Source organism: Stegastes partitus, unplaced genomic scaffold (assembly GCF_000690725.1).
Source record: "Stegastes partitus isolate 25-593 unplaced genomic scaffold, Stegastes_partitus-1.0.2 Scaffold1038, whole genome shotgun sequence".
Taxonomy (NCBI): Eukaryota; Metazoa; Chordata; class Actinopteri; family Pomacentridae; genus Stegastes; species Stegastes partitus.
In genome coordinates this window covers 1-13,642 of record NW_007578769.1, presented here as the reverse complement: position 1 = coordinate 13,642, position 13,642 = coordinate 1, and the positions used below count along the sequence as shown (strand labels likewise).

At 45.0% G+C, this 13,642-nt stretch overlaps 1 protein-coding gene across 1 annotated transcript in view; it reads left to right on the top strand.

Annotated features, from left to right (window-relative positions):
• The window catches only part of shank1 (SH3 and multiple ankyrin repeat domains 1), a 59,358-nt gene extending 48,155 nt beyond the window's left edge, over positions 1–11,203 (top strand). Inside the window, exons 24-27 of the mRNA XM_008295314.1 lie at positions 469–3,994; positions 4,267–4,275; positions 4,551–5,441; positions 9,903–11,203. Of these exons, the coding sequence (XP_008293536.1) occupies positions 469–3,994; positions 4,267–4,275; positions 4,551–5,441; positions 9,903–9,990 (4,514 nt within the window). The 3' untranslated portion in view covers positions 9,991–11,203. The remainder of the gene's footprint in view (positions 1–468; positions 3,995–4,266; positions 4,276–4,550; positions 5,442–9,902) is intronic.
• Positions 11,204–13,642: the final 2,439 nt, after the last annotated feature.

Sequence of the window (13,642 nt, the reverse complement as noted above, 5' to 3'; positions counted from 1 at the left end):
CTTACTCGTTAAAGTCACTCTATACCTGTAGTAGAAAAATAAGATGCTTGTTTGTTATATACTCACCCTACTACTATTTGTTACATAGCGCAGTTCCACTAATCTCCTTGTTATCTTATTTTGATAAGATGTTTTCTGGTTTGTTGCTTACTAAGGCTTTGCTAATTTCCCTCAGAAATAGTTATGTCCTCTCAAGTGACCAAAACAAATTCTGCTGTGCAATGCTGCCTATTTGCTACTTGTTTGTGGAATATGTAGCACTAACTGACTTGTATACTAACAAACACAAGTATTGAGGACAGACTTGCTGGCAGGTACTTGGGCAGGCAGATTTAGACAGACACTCTTACTTATTCCCCAGAAAACTTTTCTTTTTTCCCTTGTTCTTCAGCCTCTCTGAGTCTCACTTTCCTCCGTCTGTAAATCCCTCTTTCACTCATACTTGTTCTTTGTTTGTGAATGTTGTAGGGGTGCCTGAGGAGGAGAAGCAGTTCCTACATCCTCCAGCCATGAAGTTTGCACGGAGTCTGTCGGTGCCTGGCCCAGACGACATCCCTCCTCCTCCCACCACAGCTCCACCGGATCCTCCATTTTCCTCTGCTCCGCCACTTGGTTGGAGAGCAAAGTCATCCCAGCAGCCCTCTGTCTCCGTGTCCCAGTCCACATCCACCTCTGCACACTACCAGCCCTACTCCCAGGCAGTGCACTTCACCCATGGAGGCAGGGAGAGGGCGGGTGGTCCCAGCACCGGCCCCAGTGGTGGAGCGGCGGACCACACCACCTCGTATGCACATGCAACTGCCCACACTGCTCAAAGCAGGACTGCTTCGCGGAAGGTTGCCTATACTGGGGAGCCTGTTGGAGCTGGGATAGGGGCAAGTGCAGGAGCCAAGGCAGCAGGTCTTAGGAGAGGCTACAGCACTGCCGTCCCCCCATCCAGCATTGCCACTGTAATGCCCCAGCAACAACAGACTACCCAGAGTCAACCCCAGCGTGCAGACCGCAGTGCAGCTGGGGCTGGAGCGGGTGGTCCTAAAGGAGGGGCCCGGAGAGGTAAGGGTCCTCTGGTAAAGCAATCTAAGGTAGAGGACCTACGCATGGGCCAGGGTACACTGGGGGGCAAAGGCTCAGTGGAGAAAAGCTCCATCCCGATCCCCACTATTATCGTCAAGGCCCCTTCAACCAGCAGCAGTGGACGGAGCAGTCAGGGCAGCAGTGTGGAGGCTGATGTTCCTGCATCAGGAGAAGCAGATGAAGTCAAAACACCGCATGGTCCTCCTCCGTCCACTCCTGCTCCACAGCCCCCTGCTCCACCGTCCATCCCAGCTCCACCGCCTCCATCCTTGCCTTCTATGCGAGCCCAGGATAACCTGGACTTTACCAGCCAGTTTGGGGCTGCCATTGTTGGTGCAGCTCGCCGAGACAGGGAGCGGTTCCATGAAGCCCGCAGAAAGAGTGCCTCCTTGTTCATGTCTGCTGAGGAGGATGTGAGTCTTGGGGGGGTAAGTGATGGAATAGGAGGAGTAACAAGGACTCAGGTGTCACAGCAACAGCTTAGCGCACAGGCTGAAAGTTCATCAACACGGCTGCGCCCGTCAAAGTCCATTGATGAAGGCATGTTTTCTGGTGATACCTTCATCCATCACACTCGCAGTATGCCCCCCGCCTTTGGCCTTCCTGAGTACTCCTCACCTGCCCTGGACTATCAGCCCAAGTCTGTGCCTACTGATCTGTACACAGCAGCAGGCAGACAGCCAGCACCCTCCACTACCACCACCTTCATTCACCCTCTAACAGGGAAGGCTCTTGACCCCACATCCCCACTAGGTCTTGCCCTGGCTGCCAGAGAACGAGCTCTGAGGGATGACAGCAGGTTAAGAAGTCGAACAGAGCACCATTTCACGCGCCAGATGTCGAGTGTGGTGTTTCCTTCGTCTACTGTCACCTCTCAGCCAGTGTCGTCCGCTGCCCAGTCCTCAAGCTCCTACCTGGTCACCTCCTCTTCCTTGGCTGCCACCACGCCCACTGTTGGCCGGCCACCCTCACCCAGAATCCTCAGAGGAGTCGGGAGTGTCTGGGGTGAGGAAGGTGGTGGAGGGGAGAGGGAGCGGGAAGGAGGAGGGGCTCGTGAGGGGCTGAGAGTTCGCTTCTCTGAGGACAAAACGGTGCACACACACCACTATCAGTCACAGCCGTATCAACCAACCTACAAGGAGAGGGAGCGGGAGAGGTCAAGGGAACGGGAGAGGGAGCTATCGAGAGAGAGGGAGAGGGACAAAGAGAGAGAAGGTTACATGAGGAGAGCAGAGCAGGCTGCGGCTAATGCAGCTGCTGCTGATAGCGCTGCTCAGCAGGCATCTCAGTCTCAGCAGCCTCGCAGGCCGTCTTTTCTCAGGATGGAAAGTCAAGCTGATGCCTATATCTTGTCCCTCACACCTCCCTCTCCTCCACCTACCGGTACACAGCAGACAGCGAACACTACTGGGAGCACTGGGAGCGGCCTGATGGTTCTTCCCCCTCCTGCCCCCTCAGTTGATGCAGATGATGAATTTGTGTATGCAGACCCCCTCCCACCTCCGTTAGAGTTTGCTAACAGCTTTGACAGGGGAATATCGGGATACGCTCAACGCGGGATGCTCTCCAACAGCCTGGCCTCCCGCCAACAGCAAGTCCCACCCCCTCCACCTCCTCCTCCTCCCCCACCACCGCCACCCCCTCCACCCCCCCAAAAAGAACAATTTGTAAGTGGGTTTCCTGCTCATACACCCCTGCCCTCACCTCAGGCAGGAGACTCCACCGCCTCTAGCCTCACATCTTACGACAGTGAAGTGGCAAACCTGACTCAGTCTGCTCCTTCTCCGTCACAGACATCACCCAACCCACCACCCCCTCCCTCACCCTCCACTCTACAGCCCACCTCAGGCCCTCCGCCTCCTCCATCAGTCTCACCCCCACCTCCTCCTGGATCCTACCACAGACCCTTCTCTATGTCCCACCACCTTTACAACAGCACACATACACCCGGGCGCTCCTCACCCACGCCTCCCCCACATGCAGTCGCACCTCCTCCAGCCTACCGTGGTTCCCAAGCACCCTCTTCCACTGCTGCCACCTCTGTCCCACATAGGGGCACTGCCTCCCATGCCACGACCGCTAGCTGTGCTGCTACAACCACCGCTGCTGCCACCACAACAAGCACCTCCACTCAGCTCTACCAGGAGCGAACACATACAACATCCTCCACCGGCATCATGGGAGGTCGCAGGGCAGGGGAGCACCACCGTCCTCCCCCCACTACCAAGAAAGGAGAGTCCCAGGAGACCGTGGTGGACTCTGGGATTGAAGAACTGGACAGCCGCAGCAGCAGTGACCATCACCTGGACAGCATCCTGGCTCTAAGTGGAGCCGGTGTCCGGGGAGACAGACTGGACCGAGGAGAGAGAGTTGGAGCTGGAGGACGGATGGGAGGGGGAGGTGGGACAGGGGAAACAGACAGGGGAGGAGATTTTCTGGAATCTTACATGAGCTATCTGGATGGACAAACTTTTGAGATGCAGAATGCCACAGCAGCAGCCTCCACTTACCCTAAAACCAACAGGTACAGAGAGGGAGGTCGCGCCGGGGAGCTACACAGACAGACCAGCACTGCTCCTCCATCCTTCCACTCCCACAGACGAAGAGATGAACAGGATGACGACGAGCTCGAGGAGGGAGTGACAGAGGATGAGAGTGGCCAGGATGGTTATGGTGTAAGGGACATGCAGAACTTAGGACGTCCCACTTCACCATACTTTGATCGGCCACGCACTCCTGAGATGAAGCCCCTCTGGGGCGACAGTCAGATGTCCGGTGACGGCCAGTCGCTTTTGGAGGGAAAGAAGATTTATCCTCCGGCATCCAGTATGAAGCCCAGCATCATCAACGAGCTGAGCAGCAAACTGCAGCAGAGAGGCAAGGACAGCTGGAGCAGCCAGAGACCCCTGAGCAGACACAGGTAACTATTTGATAATACTTGTTAGCATTAGTTTGTTTATGTTACAGCATAAATTACATTTTTTGTTGCTTTTAACATGGCCATTCTATTGGTGTTTCACTTATGTGAATACATCAGTGTGGCACCTTTGAATTCTATACGTGCCACAACTGATGTTCAAGCCTTCAGTGAAAAGTCTGTGGATCGTCTGTTCATGTCTCGTGTGTGTTGTGTCTATACTGTGTAAACCTCTCTTTATTTCTCTGGCTTTTTCCATGTGTTTCACTCAGAAGCAGAAACAGGTAATAGAGCCACTTCCACTCTATTTTGTTTTTCTGTCTGGAAGAACATAAAACTTTGACCTGCTTGAATTTACAGCCTGTTGTGAGACTGTAAGGAGGGAGAGGAAACCATGTTACACTTAGAAAATGTTGACAGAATGAAACAATTTACATCCACAGGTTCTAAAAATAGCTGGACAGTGTTTCCCTTAGAGTGTGTGTGCATGTTTTTTATCTCATGGTTTTCTGATTTTTGCTTTTCTTCTGCAATAGTTTCTCTCTGTTTGTATTCACAGATTTTCAGAAGACTCAGCCTCAGCTCTGAGCCCCCCCTCAGCTCGATCTCAGTCACCGTCTCCAATCTCGTTATCACAACCATCATTATCTCCGTCCCCCACTCCTGCCTCCCAGTACCCCAACTGGGGACGATCTCCGTCTCCTCAGCCTCCAGCAGCTGTTCAGCCTCCACGTTCACATTCCCCGCTGTCCCCGACATCTTATTCCCCTTACCCTACCTCCCCCAAACACAGACCTGTGTACCGGACCAAAGCCCTGGAATTCCAGTTCATTCCAAGTCGTGAGTCCCGTAAAGCAGAATCACACATCCTCCAGCGTAGGCGAGCACCCAGCCCCCTCATCTCCCCATCAGAGAGGCCCAAGCTGGGCCCACCACGCCCATCGTCCCTTCCCCTTCTTCCTACCACACCTCTATATAGTGCCATCTATGACCTCAGAGGTTCAATCACCCCACCATCACCTGGAAACCCTCTTGGAGATCCGTATTTCTCTCCCTCTCCCCCCCTGTTTGCCCCCTCTGGTGCACCTCCTCCTCCAAACTCAACCTTAGTTGTTTCTCGATCCCTTTCTCCAACTCATTTCCTGTCTGGGACCTCTTCACCACCCTTGCACCCCCTCCCTCCACCTCCCTGCTTGAGTTACCCCCATCTGCCGCCCCCTTCCCCTACGAAGCCTTTTGCCTCCAAGCCGCTGCCCTACTGGACCAAGTATGATGTTGCTGACTGGCTGGGGTACCTGAACCTGGGTGAACACAGAGAGCGTTTCCTGGACAATGAGATTGATGGCACCCACCTGCCCTCCCTGACCAAGGACGACTATCTGGATTTGGGTGTGACACGAGTGGGTCACCGCATGAATATAGAACGAGCCCTGAGGACAGTAATGGACAGGTATGGCAGCTGAAAGACACATTTGCAGCTTCTTAAAAAGCCCATATTATGCTTTTTGGGAGTTTATCGGTCCTCAAATATGTTATTTAACTTTTTTTGTGCATGTTGAAGGTTTGCAGTGAGAGCTATTCACTTCCACAGAAAACACTGCTCCTTCCCTGCCTAAAGCACCTAATTTGAAGTCGAGTCACTGGTAATTATAAAGCACATTTAAAACAAGTCACTTACCCCAAATGGTTTTGAATAGAAAGCATTTGTGTCTATTGACATTACAAATTGACCTAACGAGTTTAAATATTTAGGTTAAAACAATACAATAATGTATAATACAGAAAAAAGTTGAATGAATTTAAATTGAAGGTTCAGGCCCTACAAAAATCTACCAGACTAATTTGAATATTACGGTTAAGGCCCTACAATATTGTCACCTTTCAAGTCACTGAAATATTACTGTTAGGGCACTACAATACTGTAAATAATACAAATGTACCTAAGTCATTTAAATATTAAGGTTAGGGCCCTACAATATTATGTATTATATAACTGTGCCCAAGTCATTTAAATATTGCAGTTTGGGCTGTACAACATTGTATATTATACAAATGTTCCTGAATACTTCAAATATAAAGGGTAAGGCCCTATAATAATGTATATGAAACAAATTTATCTGAATAATTTAATGCTATGGTTATAATACAAATTTGCCTGAGTAATATTAAGGTTAGGACTCTACAATACTAAATTTAAAAACAAAAAAATTACCTGACTATCACATATTAGGGTTACAATCCTACAATGTTGTATATTATACAAATTTGGCTGATTAATTTAAATATTGAGGGTACGCCCTTGCAATATTGTACACTGTATCATTTTGCATGACTAATTTTTATATTAAAGTTAAGGCCCTGAAATATTATATACTGTACCAAATTACATGAGTGATGAAGGTTAATAAACTTCAACCTTATACAGGACAAAAAACGACAACAAAGAATCCAAAGATTTCCTCTGAGCCAGCATATTGTTGCAAGTGGAAAAGCATAACTTCCTTTATAACAGTAACAGACCTCCAGCAGAACGAGGCTCAGGGAAGATACCCATCAGCCTCAACCGGTTGAGATGACTGGGCTTTAATACAGTTTCTTATTTATGTCATCGTGTAATACATTTAGCATAATTCCTGCCTTGTGGTTACTTTGGCACACCATCAAACAGAATGGAAAACTCTCTCACAGGCCGCCATAATTCCCTTACTAAAGCTGCTTCTGCAAGGCCTCTCTGCCTCTACTTATAGATTTAGGGTTAAGGTACGTAACCAATGCTACCTCCTGTACATCAGGTCCAAATAGAGCAAACTAATTTTTTCAGCAGCAGGGTCCTTAAGAGACAGCAGCGAAAATGAAGCATTTCAGACAAAGGCTAAGAAAAGCTGCTGCTAAAAATAATGTGATTTGTTCACATTAAAGCATGTAAACATATTTTAGTAGACCCAAAAATACAGTTATGAACCTTTAAATGTGCATAATATTGGCACCTCTCTTTGAAACACTTGAGTATCTTTAGGTCCCCCTTACCAAAAACCCCAACCCTCTCTATTCGGGCAGATGGCCCACTGAAAGTGAGGTAACTTTGATTACATACTTCAACCCTAGATCTATAGATGAATTCCAATATCCATACTAACATAATATACTACTTTATTTCCCAATAAATAAAATCTTAAATAAAGTATTCCAAAAAACAGATACTGCAATTTGATTTGCGATGTGTTTTTCAGACAGGTTTCAGTTCAGTATTCACAGTGTAATAGATTTAAAATGTGATGCAGCTTGAACACTGCACACAATCAAAAGTGTGACTGTCACACACACACACACACAGGGCAGCATCACTTTTTAAAAAACTACTGACACAACAGCTTAAAGCCTGGGTCAAGTGTGCTGCAGAGCAAACACCGTCAATTGCAACCTTTGTGATTAGTGAATATGCAAATGTGTAGAAAACACATTTTCAATTTAAAATCAATTAATTGTTCAGCGCTACCTACTACATCCAGTAATATTTTGCAGTATGCAAGCCAGCATGCTTTTCCAGCCATTTTGACTAACAATCCTTTGAGCATTGAAAGCTACACCGCATATGTCACCGCATCAGTGTCTGGTATGAGTATAAACAAGCTTGAGCCTCTGAGAGAGCAGCGACAGATGACAGCTTAAGACGGTAAAAGTTTAAGGTGTAATATTAGGATAAAGTAGCATGTCCCAGTTGTATGCATACTACCCGTAACAGTACATACTTTTTAAGCTGCAGTGTGTACTGAGTGAGATTTGGAACGCAGAGCAGGAGTGTAGGCAGAGAGATGTAGCCCGAGTAGAAGTGAGAAAATAATGGCGGATTGCGAGAAAGCTGCTAATTCTTTGTTTAAGGCTGTGCCAAACTGGCCACACTTTATGCAAATGTGGTACATGGTGACATAAGTAAGTAAAGAAAAGCTGGGACTTCAAACGAGGTGTTTCAGGAAGGTAAGGAGCAGTGTTTTCTGTGGGAGAAACAAGCTTCCTTTGACCTCTCTTTACCTTGAATCTCCCTGCATTGATCCAAATATGAAACAGAAGACAGAGGTCATTGTGATTGTAACAAACTACACATCTTTTACTCCAGTACGCTAAACATTGTTTTAGATATTCTTCCATTCCAAATAAACAAATTGGAAATGATTTTCCTTTGGCCAGTTTCTTGTTTCATCATCTGCCCTCACCTTAAACTCCTTAAAGGGATAGTTTGGTTTCTTTTAAGTGGGGCTGTATGAGGTACTGAGCCACAGTCAGTGTATGACCTACTATAGATCAGAACCAGAAGGCTTGTTATTTTATTGCCTAGCAGATTGCACATCCAAGGAATTTGAGAAAGATTTCTAAAAAGAGCAAGTGTTGTGAATACATATAAACAGCAGGTGATGTAAGTCCGAGGGATTATTTCTATAGCGCCAATTCACAACATATATGTCACATCACGGCACTTCACATAGTAACGTGAAGACCTGACAAAACGTATGTAGAGAAACCCAACAAAACCAGTTTCCTTTCGAGTCCCTTTGAGTAAGCACTTGTAAAGTAACAGAAATATTTGCAGTGTGCAGGAATGTGTAAATTATTCGCCTGAGAATGTGCCAAGATTGACGGATGACAGATGTCGACAAGTTCGCCTCCACTTTAGAGAAGCAGACGGAGGAGCAGCAAGGATCCTGAGCAGTGTGTTAGTGTGGACGGCGTCGGAAACAAAACATATTTTAGCCACTTTATAAAAGCCCATCTGAAGAAAGTTTAAGATAAGTTGAAGCTTTACAAGCCTTTCCAGCAGGGAACTGAAGAAGTTTATTGCTCTTGTCAAAGCCACCAAACTCTGTTAACGAATCAATCGTTTGACCTCAGAGAGCACGTGTTGCTGGTGTTTTAATATGTTAGTTTTGAAGTAACGTGTTAAAGTCTCACAACAGCACAAACAAATTGATCAAGGCAGCAGTCGGGCAGAACAATTTAAAAAATCTAAATTGTCCATGCGATAAACAATGCAGCACAAGTCACAAAGGTTGCATAAATGTCGTGTAGCACATCTGACCCAGGGTTTAAGCTGTTCACTGGTTTCTCTTCTTTGTTTTACAGTCGCACATTTGATGCTGTCTCATGTGGTAATGCTCATTTTAAATCCATTTGCATAGTGAATATTGAACGGAAGTTTGACTTTTGAAAAAAAAAAAAAATTGTATGACAAATCAAATGACAATATCTGTCAGGAAAAATTGCGGTTAGACATTTCTCCCACATCGTTCAGCCAAATGCAGCAGTAGACCAGCCGCTCCCGTGTTCCATGACTACTGCTTTTGTTGCTTTGACGAGAGCAAAGAGCTCTATAAAAGTTTCAGATTCCCATCGGAACGTTCTGACGACAAGATAAAACTGTAAAAATACTTTATGTATAGCACACGCCTAAACCCGTATAGAATTTCTTTAGGTGACTAAAATACATGTTGATAAGTTTCACATGCAACCCCACGTCAAAGACACCAAACCACCCCTTTAAAAGCTTCTGATTCATTTTCACTAAACAGCAGCACCCTCTTTCTGCACTATAAAGCCACACTAAGGTCTAATCAGTGATTGTCTCGTTAGTTTTTGGTGACGGCCCTTTTTCTACCTTAAACTGTGCATTGACAAATTCTTGAGGCGTCAAGAGTGTGATGACCAACATTTTCCCAGTCTTATTACTCATGTTGCCTGTAACCATTACAAGCGTCACCGTAGATTCTTAATGAACAAATGATTCTCTTCGTTTTAAAAGCGTGACTCATACAGTGGAACAACTCACAGCTACGCGATGAAAGAGCAAACACGTTTCATCGTCTTCTCACAAATAGCCTCAAACATCACGCGTGTCCTGTGTCTGTTCTTTTGTCCGCAGGCTGTCCAGCAGCCCGTTTCCCATTTCTGTTCTCTCACCTCGGGACGGACAGACTGAGAGGAGGAGGGACGACGGGAGTCGAAGCTGAGGTTGCAAATGCAGAGACAGAAAGAGAGGCACAGAGGGACGGAAGGAGGGGTTGAAGTCAATGAGGGAGGAAGACACAACTGCTGCTATCCATGGTGGATTCACACAACAAATGAGGGGGGAACAGATTTCACACCGAGAGCAACCGAAAGAGGGACTCGAGTCCCAAAGGGAGATGGAACACGGGGATGGAAGAAGGACTGACGATCCATAAAGACACCGTCTGGCGCTCTCCAGTTGTGCCAGGCTGATTTACACAAGTGCACTCCCCACATACATGCATGCACGGTCACACTAATCAACACGAGTAACACAAACACCCTCTCATCCAAAATGTGTACGAAGACTCTATGGCTGCAGCAGAGATTACAAGAGATGAAACCGAACCAAATACTTAAGAGGAACAATAAAAGCCGGTTAGATTTCCTAAAAATCTGAGCAGGTTGTATTGTTGGCTACGATGAAGGTGTCTTCTGTCATGCAGTCATCCTCTTGCCCCTCAGCTGGCGGGTTCAATCTGTTCAGGTTTAAGAACAAGAATATTTAGCGTGCAATCACTGACCACCCCTCCCTGTGTGAGTGGATGCTGCTTTTAAAACATGAGTACTTGAGGGTGAGTGTGTGCAGGCTTTATTTAACGTAGGGCGACGCAGGGCAGTATATCACGACAGCTTCCACGTCTTTTAGAGGTGACGAAGGCGCAGATGGAAAAACTCGTGTCCTCGGTTCAGGCCGAGGCGGCTCGCTGTGGCTTTGATCGGTTACGTCTTGTTTTTACCTCACCACTGGTAGGGCTCTGTCCTCACTGCAGATCCTGTCAGCAGGATCATATGTGTTTCTCTATAGCTCTTTATCATCTTAAGTCTTATAATGACATATATACAGACTGGTCACTGTATCACAAATTTGTAGCAAAAATAAGTGCCCAGACCAACAACATAAAAAAATAAATAGACACACTGATATGCACACACAGGCACCCAAGTTACTACTATACATGCCTGCATGCATACACCAACATGTAGACACACAGATAAACACAAGCACTTACCAGTGTTTGTGTTAGAATTTATGGGACACCTTATATATAGACACACACTATGTTTGGATCCAAGATGTACTTACACAAAAAGGAGACAGACTGTGCTTTCAACTGTTAGACGGGGATTTGTGACAATGCGGAGAGAAATCTTCCAGAGGATTTTATTTACCGAGAAAGACTCTCTCGGCGTCAAGGCAAAATGTTGTACACTCATTCAGAACCTTCTGTGCGAGGGAGACTGGAAAGGAGAGGGGAGGGGAAGAGTAAAAACTGCCATTTTCTTGTTCTTTCCCACCCAATCCCCCCTGCTCCTTCCAGGAGTGGCCTCCCTCTCTCTCTCTCTCTCTCTCGACATAATCCAGGAGGAAACACGCAGCCACCCGGGCCGAGGGGGATCCGAGAGAAAAACGCTTATATCGAGTTTTAATACTATGATTGTTCTTACAATTTTTAAACTTTAAATGGGAATACTGGATATTGATATGAAGAGATTTATTGTTACTTTTTATCATTACTATCATCGTCCTTACTGTTATTACAGCCTCAGAGAGTCTCGGTTTCTGCCTTTGGTGGCTATGATGGCGAATAGTGAAGATAATCGTCATGGTTATAAATAAATAGATATATAAATATATGTATATGTATTTTTGAATTGAAAGATGCACACTGTGTTATTGGTGCACTGTACCCTGAACATTGCTTCTATGTGACGAGAAGCACTGCAACTAAATGTGAAGCACATTTTCCAACATCTTTTCTCCTTATTGTTTTTTTTTTTAAATGTTGTCAGACTGTGAAGCTTTAATCTAAAATCACATGTTAAAACCTACGAATATAATTTTTCACTTAAAAAGTTAATGCTGTAAAATGTAGCAACTGATGCCCATGATTCATACAAGTGGAATAATATAAATGATTTATTTCAATTCTGGACAACAGCCCCCCCTTCTTGATTGATCATTTAAATATTCTCTTAGTCACCGTATTGTTCTGAAATCTTTCTTTTCCCCTATCAGCTCTCATGGCACATTTACATCCCATCATACGCCAAGTCCTGCTCGTCTTACTGTTGCTGAGATCAAATATAAGGGCTCTCTCATGACCTCTCTACCTTGAACAACGCTTCACCTCTCCTGCTGCTTTTGAGTCCATGAACACATATCAAACGTGCATTTTACATCAGGGCGTCGATGGCGAGTTCACTCCCCTCCCGCCTCTGCTATCCTCAAGTCTATTTTTGCCGAAAGATTAAAAGATTTCATAGATCATGTTGCTCGACGTGCACACACACACACATATATATATATAGACACACACAGGCTATAAATGTGAACCAGATAAGGTTACTAGAGGTGATTTGTTTTTGTATTTGCTCTGTACTGACGGTTTAGGAGAGATTATAGTTGAACGCAAAGGGAAATAGCAATAAGGACGATGAAAATAATGGTCACCTAACTATGGTTTAAGATGTTAAAAAAAAAAAAAAAGAGAGAAAAAAGTCTCAAAAAGTTCTAAAGAATCTCTGTCTTCCAAATAATGTTTAACAATGAAAAGGTACAATGTATTTATTTAACTATTCTGCTTTCTATACAGTTCGACCCGTTCTCTGCATCTGCCCCCCGTCCAGCGTTAAGAGCTCCACTCGCCATTTGCATCCTCTCGTTTGTACAAAGCACCTTCTGCAGTCGCTAACATGTGCCAGTATGCTCACAGCTCATTGTTTATTACCAGCATATTATGCAATGACCCTATTTCCATTAGCAACCGTGACTCTTCACATTTCCCTTTAGAGGTTTTGAAGTAATTTTCACGCATCTGAGAAAGAAACAAGCAGATTGTGGCTCCACATTCGTTGCATTTTCTATCAGGTCTCTAAAAAGGTTTGCTAGTGTAAATAGGGCCAGTTAAGAACTCTGGATAAGAAATTATTATTAACACAAAAAAAAAACATCTCTCGCTAATACAATGATCTTCTCGTTTAGTGACTGGTGAGAAATCTTTTTTAAGCCTTTCTTTGCATTTAGTAGTTGTAATCAAGGGTGACGGCTCATCGCTGGTGTCAGGAGAAAAAGCTCAGATCAGAGGGAATCGGTCTGACTCTATAGAAAGCATTTCTTTTCCTTTAAGAGATCTTTTAAAAAATGAGAATATGAACTGATGAAAGGTAACTTACAGAATATATATGTATATGTGATATGCATATACACACATTCATATAAATATATATGAATTTCAAATGTTTTAAGAGATAATAAATTGTTAGAATTATAATAAAGATACAGAAACAAAGTTCTAATTTATGGTTTGGGACTCGTTTTTCTCTTAACCTTTTTCTTCTCCCCGAATTTGCCATTACAACCAAAAATAGTTATTCCATCACAAATCGTCGGAGGCCTTCTGCTGAACCATCTGATTTGTCTGAAAACTTTATAGAACAAACTATCGATATTTATAATGAAGTCCATGAACTTTCTAGCTTGATATATCAAAACATTGAATGTTCTGAATGTGTCTAAAGACAGCTTAGGAAGGTACTTCTGGAAAAAAGGCACATTATGTATTTGGTCCTGATAAAAAAAGTCATACTATAGCATGTCGTTTTTGTCAAAAA